Below are 13,147 nucleotides of genomic sequence, written 5' to 3' on the forward strand. Positions count from 1 at the left end.
TTTCATATGTAATACTCAAAATAAGAGAGTTGAGAGAAATAGTCAAAATATCATATATTAATACTAGAATTTTTGAAAAAAAATGCTAGATCGTAGATCGTGTTACGTTTGACCTGAAAATCATTAAAAAAACGTAAAAGGATCCAGGGTTCTCGAAATAAAATGTTACATTTTGCAATGTTCAACCTAGTAAAAGGATCCGGGGTTCTAGAAATAAAATGTTACATCAAAAGTCTCAAAATGATATATTTTGTAATGTCAACCAAGAAAATAGGTTGAACATTGCAAAATCTAGTATTTTGGATTGTAAAGTGACAGGTTGAAGTCAAACAAAATATTTTCTAGTTGTGGGTGATGATAAAAAAAAAGGTGATGAAAGTAAATGAGAAAATATTTTATTTCAAATATTATCTCTTTTTAAAATAAATAAATATTATCCTCTTTTGAAAAATGAAAGTGTTTTTCAGGAATTTCAAGCATTTTTTAAAGAAACTTTCCTGCTTGGCAAAACATTTCCTGCTCCCGAAAACATGAAAATCAGGATATTTTTCCAAAAAATATTTTCCCGAATGTTAATGGCCTAGAAATGTGTTAGTAAGCGAAAGTCATCGGGCGAAAGCTAGTCAGCTAGTAAATTGGAAACCGATTAAGACGACCGTGAATTTCTTTAACTCTTGTCAATACAGGTCAAGAAATTGCTACACAGTACACAGAAAACATATATTTTTTCTATTCTTTTATATTTCTTTCCGTCTTTATATGAAGGCTATATTGCTAGAGTTCCTTCAGTTACTTCGTCCTCGTCCGAGAGATCTAATGGTGGTGATTTAGGTTTAGTCATCATCCGAGAATAACCATAACCAAGAGAGCTCCCGCTGGCTTCACACAGCTGCACCAATAAACATATCATAGCATGTAAGAAAAGTTCAGTGAATTTAAATTACAAACTTCCAAAGAAGTTATCCCACAAAGGTGGGAAGGAGCACCAAGCTCTACCGCAATCATGCCACTAAGAAAGACCAAGATTACATACCTCAGTAAGCTCAGAAAGATGACGGGACCTAAACTCATTAATAGCTGCTGTTATCTCAGACATCGGGAGTTTAGCCTATGAATGGGAAAAAATATTAAAACTCGTACATAGAAACAGAAATACAACTATCAAATTTGATGAGTGCTAAATGCCACCTAAAAGCCAGTTTTGTTCCTTTTTCAAAGAAAAGAAGAAGAAGAAAAGAGAATCAGCCAGGCTAACATTCAAGAATAGGTTCAGCCACACTCTCAAACGACGAAACAGACAATCTGCCCAGGATTCACATGAATACATGATCTGACCATAAGATCCTTATTTTTTCAAATGTATATGTTAATATAGTGAACCTCGTAACAAATGTACCGCAATTTATGACTCCAATCAAGTACAAAGAATTGGGCATGAGACCTATAACAATTATGATTTAAATTAGCAAACAGTGGCCGCCCTGTTAAATTATTACTGTAACTTAAATATTCCGAACTTCTAAAAAAATGAGAAGATCACTGAGAATTTGTGATTTCCAAGTGTGTTGGTTTCTCTTGGGAAAAAGATGGAATAAGAGATCAAGCACTACAATAAGAATATGAGATTAATATTAAAAATTGACCTATTCAGCATGCGGCCTGAGGGAGGGAGGGAGGGGCGCATGCCCCATATGTTACAATAACTTTTTTAAATTTTCTTACCTATTTACTACAAATATTTCTACAATTTCTGTTTAGAATAGAGGTATGTGCCCACAATTATTTGGAAATATAGGAACTATTCAGTAACCGACAACCATGCAACATTGATTTTATTAATTGCACACATTTTTTTGTAATTAAATTTATCTAGGAAGTGGGAACTTGTTATTGCATTGTGAGTATTGTGTACCTCCCATAAGGAGAACTTTATAGATCACCCCAGCAAAGGGTTACAGTCACAACGGGTGTTTATGCATCAAACAAACAAATAATAGACTATAGACAAAGCAGCTCTATCTATATACAAAATCTATATATTTTCTCTACCAGTAAAGAATTTCGAAGTACAAGTAAAGAACTCGATATATGAGACGTTAAATTTACAACACGATAAAGCTTACTTGTGCAAGAACAGCAGCTGCCAACTGTAAGCTTGGTTCTAAGGTCTCTGGGACAACCTGCACAAATGTCAACCCAAATATTTTATATGAACAAGTAATTTCCAATTAAGAAAAGCTATGCATGGAGACAATTCCCAAGAACAGTACAAGAGGTAAATCCTGACATTTAAAATTGATCAAGTTAATATCTACAGAGGAGAAAAATCATGGATAATTTTTAGGAACACTGTGTACTCAATCAGTATTATGAATCTTATATATATATTTTTGAAAGCAAGTCCTTTATTGTGAAACCTAAGTTAAGTTTCAGTTAATGATAAGTCTGGTAGTTTGAGATGTCTTGTTGTCTGTAGTGTCCCTTCCTTTTCTGGTAAAAGAATGTTTAAATTATCTATATTTCTCTTCATTCTGCATGTCTTGGGACAGAATTGCCTTTTTTTTTATGCTAATTATAACCTCTAGATGCCTAATTTGTATGATGAATCATGAATGTATACGATAAACTTAACTTCACACGAAATGCCACTGTTGTATACGTCACCATTATAAGCATTTATGTCAAAGGAAAGAAGTACAAAGATCATATAATAATAATTTGCAAAATCAACTGGATGAGAAGATCAAGAGATATAAAACACAAAATATAAAATATAGCAGAAAAATACCGCTGTTGCACCAGCCTTTTCTAGATTAATCCCATGATCAACATCATGAGCACGCACAAAGGTCTTCACATTGGGAAAATACTTGTTCAGAGCCCAAACAGTTCTATAATTTGCACCTGGAGTATCTAAAGTTATAGCCGCAGCACAAGCTCTTTCAGCCCCAATTTTATGCAGAACCTGCCAACCATGCAAGCACTAAGCAGATTAGCATGTTATCTCAAGAATTTATTATTGTTTTATTAATAAAAAAAACAAATCACCCTAAATGATCTCACCTCTCTACTACCAGCATCACCGAAGTAGACGGGAAGGTCGAGTGCACGCCCAACTGATACTCGATCACTGAAGTGAAGTACAACATTTATTTTTAGAGCTGCATTTATTTAGCAATATATAGTACATCAAACCTTAAGCATCTCTACTTCAAAATTTGGTTTACACAACATAAAAATATCCGGTACCTTAAAAACTACTGTACTATTTTTTTAAGCATCCTTATTATCTGAATAGATAGTACATCAAAAGAGAAGCGCATGTGGTTCAGCAAAAGGTTTACAAAGCATAAAAGTATCTGATACCTAGAAAAATTTCTAAAAGCATTCTCATAGTTCTTACTTTCTTCCCATATTCTAATGAAGGTATCAAAATGTACAAATATTAACATAATTAATGCCAAATGGTTAAATTATGTGCTATTAAGTGTTTCGGTATATATCAGGACTACTGAATGTTAAACTTGTTCTCTCCCTCACTTCCCCACATACTAAAGGACATCTTGATAACTATGCTTGATAGTTCAAAAAAAAACTGGAGTCTAAGGGTGCTGTAGTTTCTTTCTTTAAGAATTTACCAGGTTTTTTAATTTCGATCTTGGATGGATATATATGTACAGTAAAATGTGGTAACTGTAATAGTGAATATCTAATATACTTTTCAAAAAGCAAGAAGCTTCTACACCCTCTTTGCATAGAGACCACACAATTGAAAATTTCTATTCAGATAAAAGAAATGGAATAAAAAACTCCAATAGGAACCCGCGTAAAACTTATCCAGTGAATATTAAAGATGAGCCTATAATTAGGACAATATTATACAGAAACAGAACTGAGTCATTTTATCTGATAATGAACAGTCGATAGAAACTCATACCTCCTGACATCAAGAGCGACAAATGGAATCAGTCTTTCAGAAAGAAGTTGAGCAATGATCTAACCAAAAAAATAAATGTTAGATTAGATATTGAGAGGAGACTACAAGATTCTCCATCTATCATTACAGTTAGTGAAGTAGACATAATTTAAGATTGCGACAACACCTGGCCGACACGTCCAAATCCACATAATATAATATGATCTTGTAAATCATCTGTCTGAAAAATGAAAACGTAATCACATATTATACAAACTAACAGTAGATCTCTGAAACAATATCATGAGGCTGTAGAAAATGGAAATATGACAGTGTATATTATAGCATTTTATTAATGGTTTGCCGTGGAAAATTTTCTATTTCAAGAGAGAAATTATGAAAGTTATATTGACCTATGCAGCATAATTTGATGCTATTACATTTTAGAATTGATGATGAAAAGAATAGGGTGGCATACACTAGTAACTGGACAGTCATATATATAATACTAATTACCAGGAGCTTAAAGCAGACATCATAATTTTATTTTTGCTTCACGAGAATTGAGCCATGAGTTTTTCTAATTAGATTAAGAAAGTCATAAGAAAAATTATGTATTAAACCATCTTAAATTTACAAAATGATAGCTGAATATTTACCTCACTCTCAACAGGTAATAAACTTCGGACATCATGCTGCTCAAAACGAGAAGCTATTAACTGACCTCCAGCAGCTAACCATGGTGTAAGAGCCATTGAGATTCCAACAACCAGAAACAGCAGAGATGACATCTGAGAAGACATTATACCCTGAAAAAAATCAAGTGAATGTTGGTTGCTATTGTCCTATCAATGACATATGATGCAAGAAATTGCATTATTGCTAATTTTATTATTCAATAAGTTAGTTATGCATTCAAGTAGAATAAGTTAGTTATGCATTCAAGTAGACGTAGATGAAGTCAACTTCAGGTGCTTCGGCAAATCATTTCTCTCATGCTAGCCACCAATTTATGATATTGACAAGAATATGCTCAACTTGGTCATTGCAGTATACTTCAAGTGTTGCTCCTCACATTTCCAACTTGAATCTACATAACTGCCGAGTTCTAGAGTCCTTTTAAATGAGATTTGAACACAAAATAAGAACTCCTTTAAGTTGATGTCTACAGAACCTCAATTCTCATTTATCATTCTCCTTAGAAGTGTAATCTTCCTGTAAACTATTTCTTAGTGCAGTAGTGCCTAAGTTTGACCCTGAAATCTTTAGCAGGAATATTTTTCAAACCCTTATTCAGAACACATATCTTTGATACATCCTTTCTGCCGTATGATATTAGATTGCCCAAGTATCAAGCATTCTGTAAGAAGTCAAGTTCAGATTATTCTTTTATCAAAAAGGTTTAAAGGCCTAGAAACACAACCATATATGAACTGTGTATCCTGAAGCCATTCCTGGATCCATAACTGCACAAGACTATCTCCCTTTCGTGCCTGTCTATACTATTACTTTACCATATTACTAAAGCTGAAACATTAAAAGTTTGGTAGTTGGTTGTAAGTCGGTACCCGGGCTTTGGCACATGGTTGGTATTAACGGCCTCGTTAGTTTTAAATTATTTTGAATTTTTTTAATTAAAATACATAAAAGTAAGAAGAACTCTAAGACCTCACTATTTTACAAATCTATATAAATGATATAATACATATACAAATAATATAATAACAAATATTAAAAGTAACCAGTGCATTGCATGGGATATAAGCTAGTATATATAACGTATAAACACAGCAACACCACGTACATCAATTAAATCAAGAAAAGTACAGAAACCAAGCAAATCCAAACAAAACAAAACCCTATATATGTTGCTGAAGCTTGGACATGACATCAGTTACTCTTCATGAGCCTCATGATTCGGGACGATATGCTTTGAGCATATATTTCAAGCTAGGAATAGGCACAAAAGATATTCTGTTTTTTAGTAGCCTAAACAAACCTGATTGACAGCTTCGCCAAAAGCCACAAACGCGAATTCTCCACCTGGAGCAAGTAGAAGACCAACTCTTATCGCAGATATAATGGAGACACCAAAAACCTTGCCAATCAGAGCAACCAATATAGTTTTTCCACCAATTAATAGTCCTAATGTCCCCATAATAACCGGAAAGTTCGAAAGGAGAAGTTTCGGATCAATGGACATTCCTACCTGAAAGCCAAAAGGTAGCTTTTATATTGAAAACGACACAAAACACTTTCTGGTCAGCAGAAATAATTTAAAAGAACCATTCTTGTAATTTACATATGCGCCGAAATAGAGAAGTCAACGGGATAGATTAGGGGTCATTACCACCCACCAATTAATAAATAAATATGCATATATGATTTTGAATCTTTTGAGCTTGTAGCAGTTACTAGAACTAACAACTGGCAATAGAATGATGATATAATAACCCACCGTCATGAAGAAGAGACCCAATAAAAGGCCGCGATAAGGAGCAATATCGGATTCCACCTGTAAAGAGAATTCAGTCTCGGCAAGGAGCAAACCAGCCAAAAATGCTCCTAAAGCCATTGAAAGCCCAGCCTGTTTTCATTTAACAAATATAAAGTGATTAATATTCCATAGAGAATATAGGGCAGTCTACCAGGCATTAACATCATCCTGTTGCGGGCCCAAATTTGTAGGAAAATGGTCTTGCACAAATATACATCTTTTTATCGTCTTTTTCCCCCAAGAGGAGCCAGTAGTTAAAACCTGGACTCTTATATATCTCATTACTGTGTTTTAAACTCATAAAGAATATTTTAAAAATTAATATAGTAGATAATTCTTTTTGTTACTTGACCCCTACTAGGTCTGCCAATGTTGATGTTGTCAGCTGTATGCAAAATAGCAACATTTAGAAAAAACTAATGAAATATGTGTACCCTTGCAGTAAGCAGACTTGTACCAAGAATAACCAGGAGCGTATTGGCGGAGAATATCTCTGCGTTTTGATTCTCGGCAATTTGTTTGTATATTGGACGAAGCAACTGCATGTAAGCAAAAAGGCATAAAAAACACAAATACTAGAATATATAAAATCCTGCTTCATATATTAAGATCTATCTACAGTTCCATATACCATCAGCTAGACAAAGGCAAAATTAGAACTAATGTACATAGCCTCAAGCCTTACACCAATATTTCACTGCGAATAATTTCCAGAAAGCATTTTCTATGGAGACAGTAGTAAAGAGCTGCAGTATCACTTGAGAAAAAATAGCATTTAATTAAAAATTATATAATAATAACTTACTAAGCGTCCTCCAGCTATAATTGCACTAATAGCAACAACAGCCTTGAGGCCTGCCAATCCAAGAGCTTCGGCAATTGCTTGGAAGCCAACCTGAAAATTTTAAACATCATACACCTACTCTGGAAAAAGCTGTTGCATCCTCTAGTGGTTAATCAACTCGTTTTAACAGGAACCAATAAAAACTAGCACAGCATGGCCAAATATGATAAATGTGACAATAAAGGCAAAAAGCAGAACACAATTTTCGTTCTTGAAAGGCATGATGTATTTAACTAATACCAAGATTTAAATAAAAAAAAAAGGACACTTACCCCTCCTTTAGATGAATTTGGCGAGATAAGAGGAATGAGGATTAGCAAAACCACAACAGCTAAATCCTGAAAAAATTGAATATTATCAGAAAAAGTATATAAAAGGCAAGTATAGCTCTATTAGCTGAAAAGTAAAATAAAAAGGGGAACTAAGAATGTAACTTATTCCAGAGGGAGAAACCTCAAAAATGAAATTAAGCACAGAGGTAGGATAGCTACAAAATGTCAGTGGAGACCAGCATGGACCCATGGAGCTATACTTTATATATAAGATCAATAAAAGCATATCATGTACATGGAAGGATCTACCACACTAAGAGGCTCTTTCTGTGTCAATGATTATGGATATACATGATAATGGCCTTACAACTTAACTAATCTAATCAATTGAATCATTATAGGGATTACAAGGATACCTGAAAAAGTAATACTGAAAATGTTGCTCGTCCATGGCGTGATGTGCTTTCTCCTCTTTCCTGTAGTACCTGTTCAACGAATTCAGTATTCAACATTGTGCGAATCTTTGCAAGTTGAAGTGCCAAATACCTCTGAATTACAAGCCGTAATATTTTTATCTTGCAAACTTCTTAGTATAAATATTGGACTTTGTTAACTGATCCGGTGAGAGAAAAATAAAGTTACAAGCATTGAAGCACACTCGATTAACTTTATCCATTTCAAATGAAAATTTAAAACAGCACCTGCTATACCTACCACTATTAACTTTTGTTATATAACGGTCACCTATATAGCATTTGGAGAAAATAAGAAAACATCAATTTACCTGTTAAAACAGATTTTTCTTCAGAATCACTCGTCACTTAAATTAGGTTGCATCTGATCTGTGTTGTAATCTTATCGGTGCATATTAAGATTATTGATACATATTCAAGCATAATCTTGTACATGATCTCTGTGGATGTTTTAAAAAAAAATCTATAAGACAGGCCTCATGCGTGACAGCAATAGCCAATTTTTCCAGCTTAGAGGGAGTACCAAAAAGGTGGAAAACCAAGTTCATTGATGCAGTGACATTTTAAGAATAGATAATCTTTGATTTGATATCGTTCTTTTATATATAAATATTTCAAACATTTGTGCCCATGGCGGGTAAACTTACAGAGATATTAAACATGGCTAGAGTCTAGAAATGTGCAAGTGCTAGTTACCTGGAGGACAACAGCAGTAGAAGATAATGCCAATCCATTGCCGATGACAAGTGCTGCAGGACCTGCCTGACCAGCAACAAAATGAGTAATCATGCCGACCACCACTGCTGTTACCAAGACCTGTGTTCAGCATTGTAATATCAAGTTATGGGCTGATCTATTAATATAATTACATGTTCATTGTGGCCACAAAAAGATATTGATAGGATAATTGTTATTTCGTTCACCTGAGCGGAACCTAACCCGAAAACATATTTCTTCATGGAACTTAGTCTTTCAACAGAAAGCTGCAATGATGGGAAAACACTTGGTTTCAACTTGCACTTTAAAATAAAATAGCTTTAAGGGGTCACAGGAGAATATAAATCTTAGCAGTGTCAAAATATACCTCAAGGCCAATATTAAACATCAAAAAAACGACGCCAAATTCAGCAATGGCCTTTGTTCCATGTACATTACGAATAATAGAAAAACCATAAGGTCCGATCAAGATACCAGCAGTCAGATAGCCAAGAACAGGACTCCCTAAATTTGGAATAAATGATTCATAAGCAACTCGAACAGATCATTTTTACATATTAAGAGGGCAAGTGAAGGCCTAAAACATTTATGTACATGACCGCAAAGTGCAAAGAATAGGGTAAGCATCATTACTAACATCCAAGAAACTAAAAGTCAAAAAAAGGCAATATTACTGTGGACATATGGAATGAATCTGCACACACAGAAGAATCTTTTGAGTGACACATAAGCATCATGTCTTTATCATATCAACGGTTCTACTGTCATGATAAATCAGGTTAAATTTACAATAATAGTACAAGTATTACAAAGTAACTTATTATGCACATGCAAAAGATGACCAAAAACTTGCGCCGGTCAAATGAATAAAAAAGTCAATACCTCCTGGGATTTTCTGGAACAGAGGGACAAAAATAACACTTGCAAGAAGTAACCACAACACATCGAAGAGAGAAGCTTCCTCCTCATTTATCTGAGTGCATATAGTTCTTATAATTATTTGATCATATATATTATAGGAAGTAATATTTGTTTTGTTCAGTGCAGAGAATAAATTTATGTACTCTTAATATGTACCTCTTGATGAGGAAACTTGTCCATTAAATTTTTTATTTTCTTGGGTAATTTCCTCAACTGTCGAAATAAAGGCTTCGTATTTAACGAAACTTCATCAATACTAGTAGCCATAATATCCGTCTGTTGGAAGATCTGACTGACCCTCTCAGTGCGAGTGGTATAGAAAGTTACCCTGTTGAGAAATTTCAGCACTTTGGTCAATAGGATGCCCTAAAATTGCAAACAATATCGCAAATTACCAACTGCTGATACATCTATGTGAAAGAAATAAGGTTAACATAAGTTTTTTAACACAATTATATTTGAAAGGAAACCAAGGGCAAAAATCTTTAGACGGACGTAAAAATAATCACAATTTACAATTGATATAGATGCATACGCTGATCCCGCAAGCAACAAGCCAACAACCAGCTTTGGCAGTTGCTTTCTTCCAGAATTAACAAGACCATAAAAAAATGAAGCTGGGGTGAATTCAGTCCCATCACCAGCAAAAGAGAAGAATGATGCTGGGAAGAAACGGGAAGATTTATTCAGCAATGCTTTTGGAGTATTAAATAGTGAGCTGTCTTGATTCAAATCCTTGGTTGACTCTGATTTTTTATTTTGAACTACATTCTTTGACATTTCTGTTTCTTCTTCAGTCTCTTTCTGTGAAGTACTTACCTTTCCATTCTCCAAGTCACTGTCTTCTGACTCTCTGGAGTCTTCATTTCTCTGTCCTTGGATATCAAACTGGCTATCTGATGAGCCTTCACTGACTAACAGGGTAGTATCCTGCTGCACTTTTTTGTCTCTATCAACAATGCTATCAACTGAATTTTCACGGCTCATCTCGTCTTCATCATTGAGTGCACCCTCACTTACCTGAGATGATGCATTCTGCAGTGTTGTACTTTCTGAATAACTTGGAGGGGAAACAGAGAGAGTTCTCTGAGCTTTCTGTAGAACAATTTCTGCATCATTCACATGTTTTGCAACCTCAAGTTCAAAAGCAACAGCTTTCTCAGCAAGAAGCATTATGTTAGCAACATCTTCCTCTGCTTTTGAAGCATCGCTTTCTGCTTTCTCTGCAACCTCAGTCAGTCTGTCCACTTCCTGCTGCAGTTCTTGTTTTTTGCTCTGCAACTGCATCAGCTCCATCTCACAATTAGCTAAAGCAGTCCGGCACTGTTTAATATCCTCCTGGGCAGACAAGAAAGTCTCTTCCTCTTCTCTTAATAAATTTGATTTATCTCCTACGATATCAGTTTCTGTATCACTATCTGTAACTTTTTCCTTATAAGAAGTTTTTCTTTTCGTAATTCCTAATGATTCCCCTGCCACCTGAAGCCTTGCTTCTGCTAAAGAAAGGGACATTGTTGCAGCTTGAACAACTTCTTTTGCGCTAGCCTCTTCATTTACAATCTCTTGGATAGAATTAAGTGCAGAATTGACATCATCCCACGCAACGGCTGCTTCATCTTTCAAAGCTATTGCAGCTTCTGATATCTTCTGTGCTTTTTCCTCAAACATGGAACTATTTAACCGTGCAATCTCCAGTTCTTTACAAGCCTTTTGTAACAATTCCCTCAAAACATCTAAACTTGGGACTTCTACTTCTTCACTCTTTCCAAGTTCCTCCACTACCTCATTTCCTTCTGAACTGTCATCAACCCCTTCTGTTAAATTCTTCTCATCAGAACTCTTACCATATTCCACTCTTCGATCATTACCATTTCCTTCAATATAAGCAACTGAATCATTCCCCTGGCAGCATGGTCTAACCTCTCCTCTCAATGGTTCAACACGATACCCGAAACTAAACCCCAAACTCTTCCGTAAATGATGACAACCTCGATAACTATCTAATTCCCTTCTACTACTTGAAGCCAATTTCATCAACTTGGTTGATCGACCTTTCCACTTTAACCTCTCATTGCCAATAATTTTACAATCAAAACTCGATCTCCAGTTAAGACTCTCCAAAAAGCTATAGCTAGTTCCTTCATTACCGCAAATCACCCTAGGCTGCAAAAATCTACACGCAGAGTCCATCCTTCTAAACCTATCCCAAAATATCTATTCAAGTTGCCTCATAAACCTTTATCAAACACCTAGCTAGAAAACAAAAAACAACACAAATTCAGAACTCAGCGAACACAATACTCACTTTTCACTATCACTCGAATAAAACTCAACCAACACGAATGTCCCTCAAACACAACCATTACAGCTAAAAATCGAAACAATTTTATCCAAATTAAAATACTTATATTACTAAACAAAAAAAGAAAAAACCATACACAGATGAAAAAATCTAACGGTTAAAACATCAAACACCTGCTGAATCAAAACAAAATCAACCACATAGTTAAAACTAAAATACTCAAATCAATACAAGAATCGCTCATATAAACAAACACTGGAGCACAGTTTTGACATAAACCCAAAAGCAAAATATCAAACACTAGTAAATCACATGTATACATATCATGATGCAAATAAGAAACATTGCAGCTACTAAACAACACAAAACAAAGCTTAATGATGGTAATTATACAGAAACAGTGGACTAACCGATCGTGATCATGTGTGGGAATCTGTACAGTGGAGTGATTCTAAATGGAGCGAATGAAATTAGAAATTTAAAGCCCAGTTCGTTTCTGTTTTCCGCCGTCACGCTTTCTGTTTTTCTGAGAAAATATTTACTTACGTGTATTTTATACACAACTTCCATTGGTCCACGATAGTTTATTACAGGAGGACTAGAGTGTCCAAAATCTGATGATGTTCTAAAATAAGACCGTACTAAAATATATTCTTGGGTATATTAATTCGAATAAATTGTCTTTCAATTTTATTTTAATTAAGTTTGAGCTAAAATATATATTTTCATTTTATTATTAATGATTAATCATAAAATTATAGAAGTTGACCGTTGCTTGGAAACTCGCAACTGTTTTTCTTATAATTAAAAATAAATGATGAAATTATATTTTATAAAAAATTTAAAATACCTAACAACACAAACACAAAGAAGATGCAATAAGATGCTTGGCACAGAAAAAATAACAAGCTCCAAAAAAACTTGCCTCCTTGAGATTGTATACTCCATATAAACCCTTTAAAAAAAGTTTTTCTTTATAAGGGGTCGTTTGGTTGACGAGAGGGTATGAGGTTGGAATGAGGAATCGGGTTAAGCTGGTATAGGTTTGAGGTATCATTTCTGATATCAGGTGTTTGGTTGAGTGGTGGAATCAATATGGTTGAATTATAAAATTTATGAGTTATTAATTGTAATTAATTTAAAATATTATTAAATTAATATTTATATATATTCTTGAGTCAGTAATTTCATTTTGTATTAATAAT

The 13,147-nt window shown here is 34.4% G+C and overlaps 1 protein-coding gene across 2 annotated transcripts; it reads right to left on the reverse strand.

Annotated features, from left to right (window-relative positions):
• Positions 1-608: 608 nt before the first annotated feature.
• LOC108209437 (K(+) efflux antiporter 2, chloroplastic) lies at positions 609-12,500 on the reverse strand. 2 transcript variants are annotated; one of them, XM_064087788.1, is made up of 21 exons: positions 12,353-12,500; positions 10,176-11,893; positions 9,797-9,968; positions 9,602-9,692; positions 9,087-9,223; positions 8,926-8,985; positions 8,699-8,818; positions 7,946-8,014; positions 7,530-7,595; positions 7,219-7,308; positions 6,848-6,952; positions 6,375-6,503; positions 5,916-6,125; positions 4,576-4,725; positions 4,104-4,157; positions 3,938-3,996; positions 3,064-3,130; positions 2,789-2,965; positions 2,124-2,180; positions 1,034-1,108; positions 609-889 (listed from the first exon to the last, which is right to left on the reverse strand). In XM_064087788.1, the coding sequence occupies exons 2-21, from the start codon at positions 11,828-11,830 to the stop codon at positions 767-769; spliced, it is 3,666 nt and encodes a 1,221-aa protein (XP_063943858.1). In that variant the 5' UTR covers positions 11,831-11,893; positions 12,353-12,500; the 3' UTR covers positions 609-766. The 2 variants fall into 2 exon arrangements, with proteins under 2 accessions (XP_063943858.1, XP_063943857.1); XM_064087787.1 differs by having other exon boundaries at positions 9,797-10,006; positions 10,157-11,893.
• Positions 12,501-13,147: the final 647 nt, after the last annotated feature.

The sequence above is a fragment of the Daucus carota genome, chromosome 2, assembly GCF_001625215.2.
Source record: "Daucus carota subsp. sativus chromosome 2, DH1 v3.0, whole genome shotgun sequence".
Classification (NCBI taxonomy): Eukaryota; Viridiplantae; Streptophyta; class Magnoliopsida; order Apiales; family Apiaceae; genus Daucus; species Daucus carota.

Bases quoted from the DNA above. Each gene is read 5' to 3' on its own strand.
- LOC108209437 (XM_064087787.1), bottom strand. From the start codon at position 11,830: ATGGACTCTGCGTGTAGATTTTTGCAGCCTAGGGTGATTTGCGGTAAT. The intron at 3,131-3,937 runs GTATGAGTTTCT...ACTTCACTTCAG, and splicing joins GTCGCTCTTGATGTCAGGAG to TGATCGAGTATCAGTTGGGC. The intron at 890-1,033 runs GTATGTAATCTT...TTATTGGTGCAG, and splicing joins ATCTTTCTGAGCTTACTGAG to CTGTGTGAAGCCAGCGGGAG.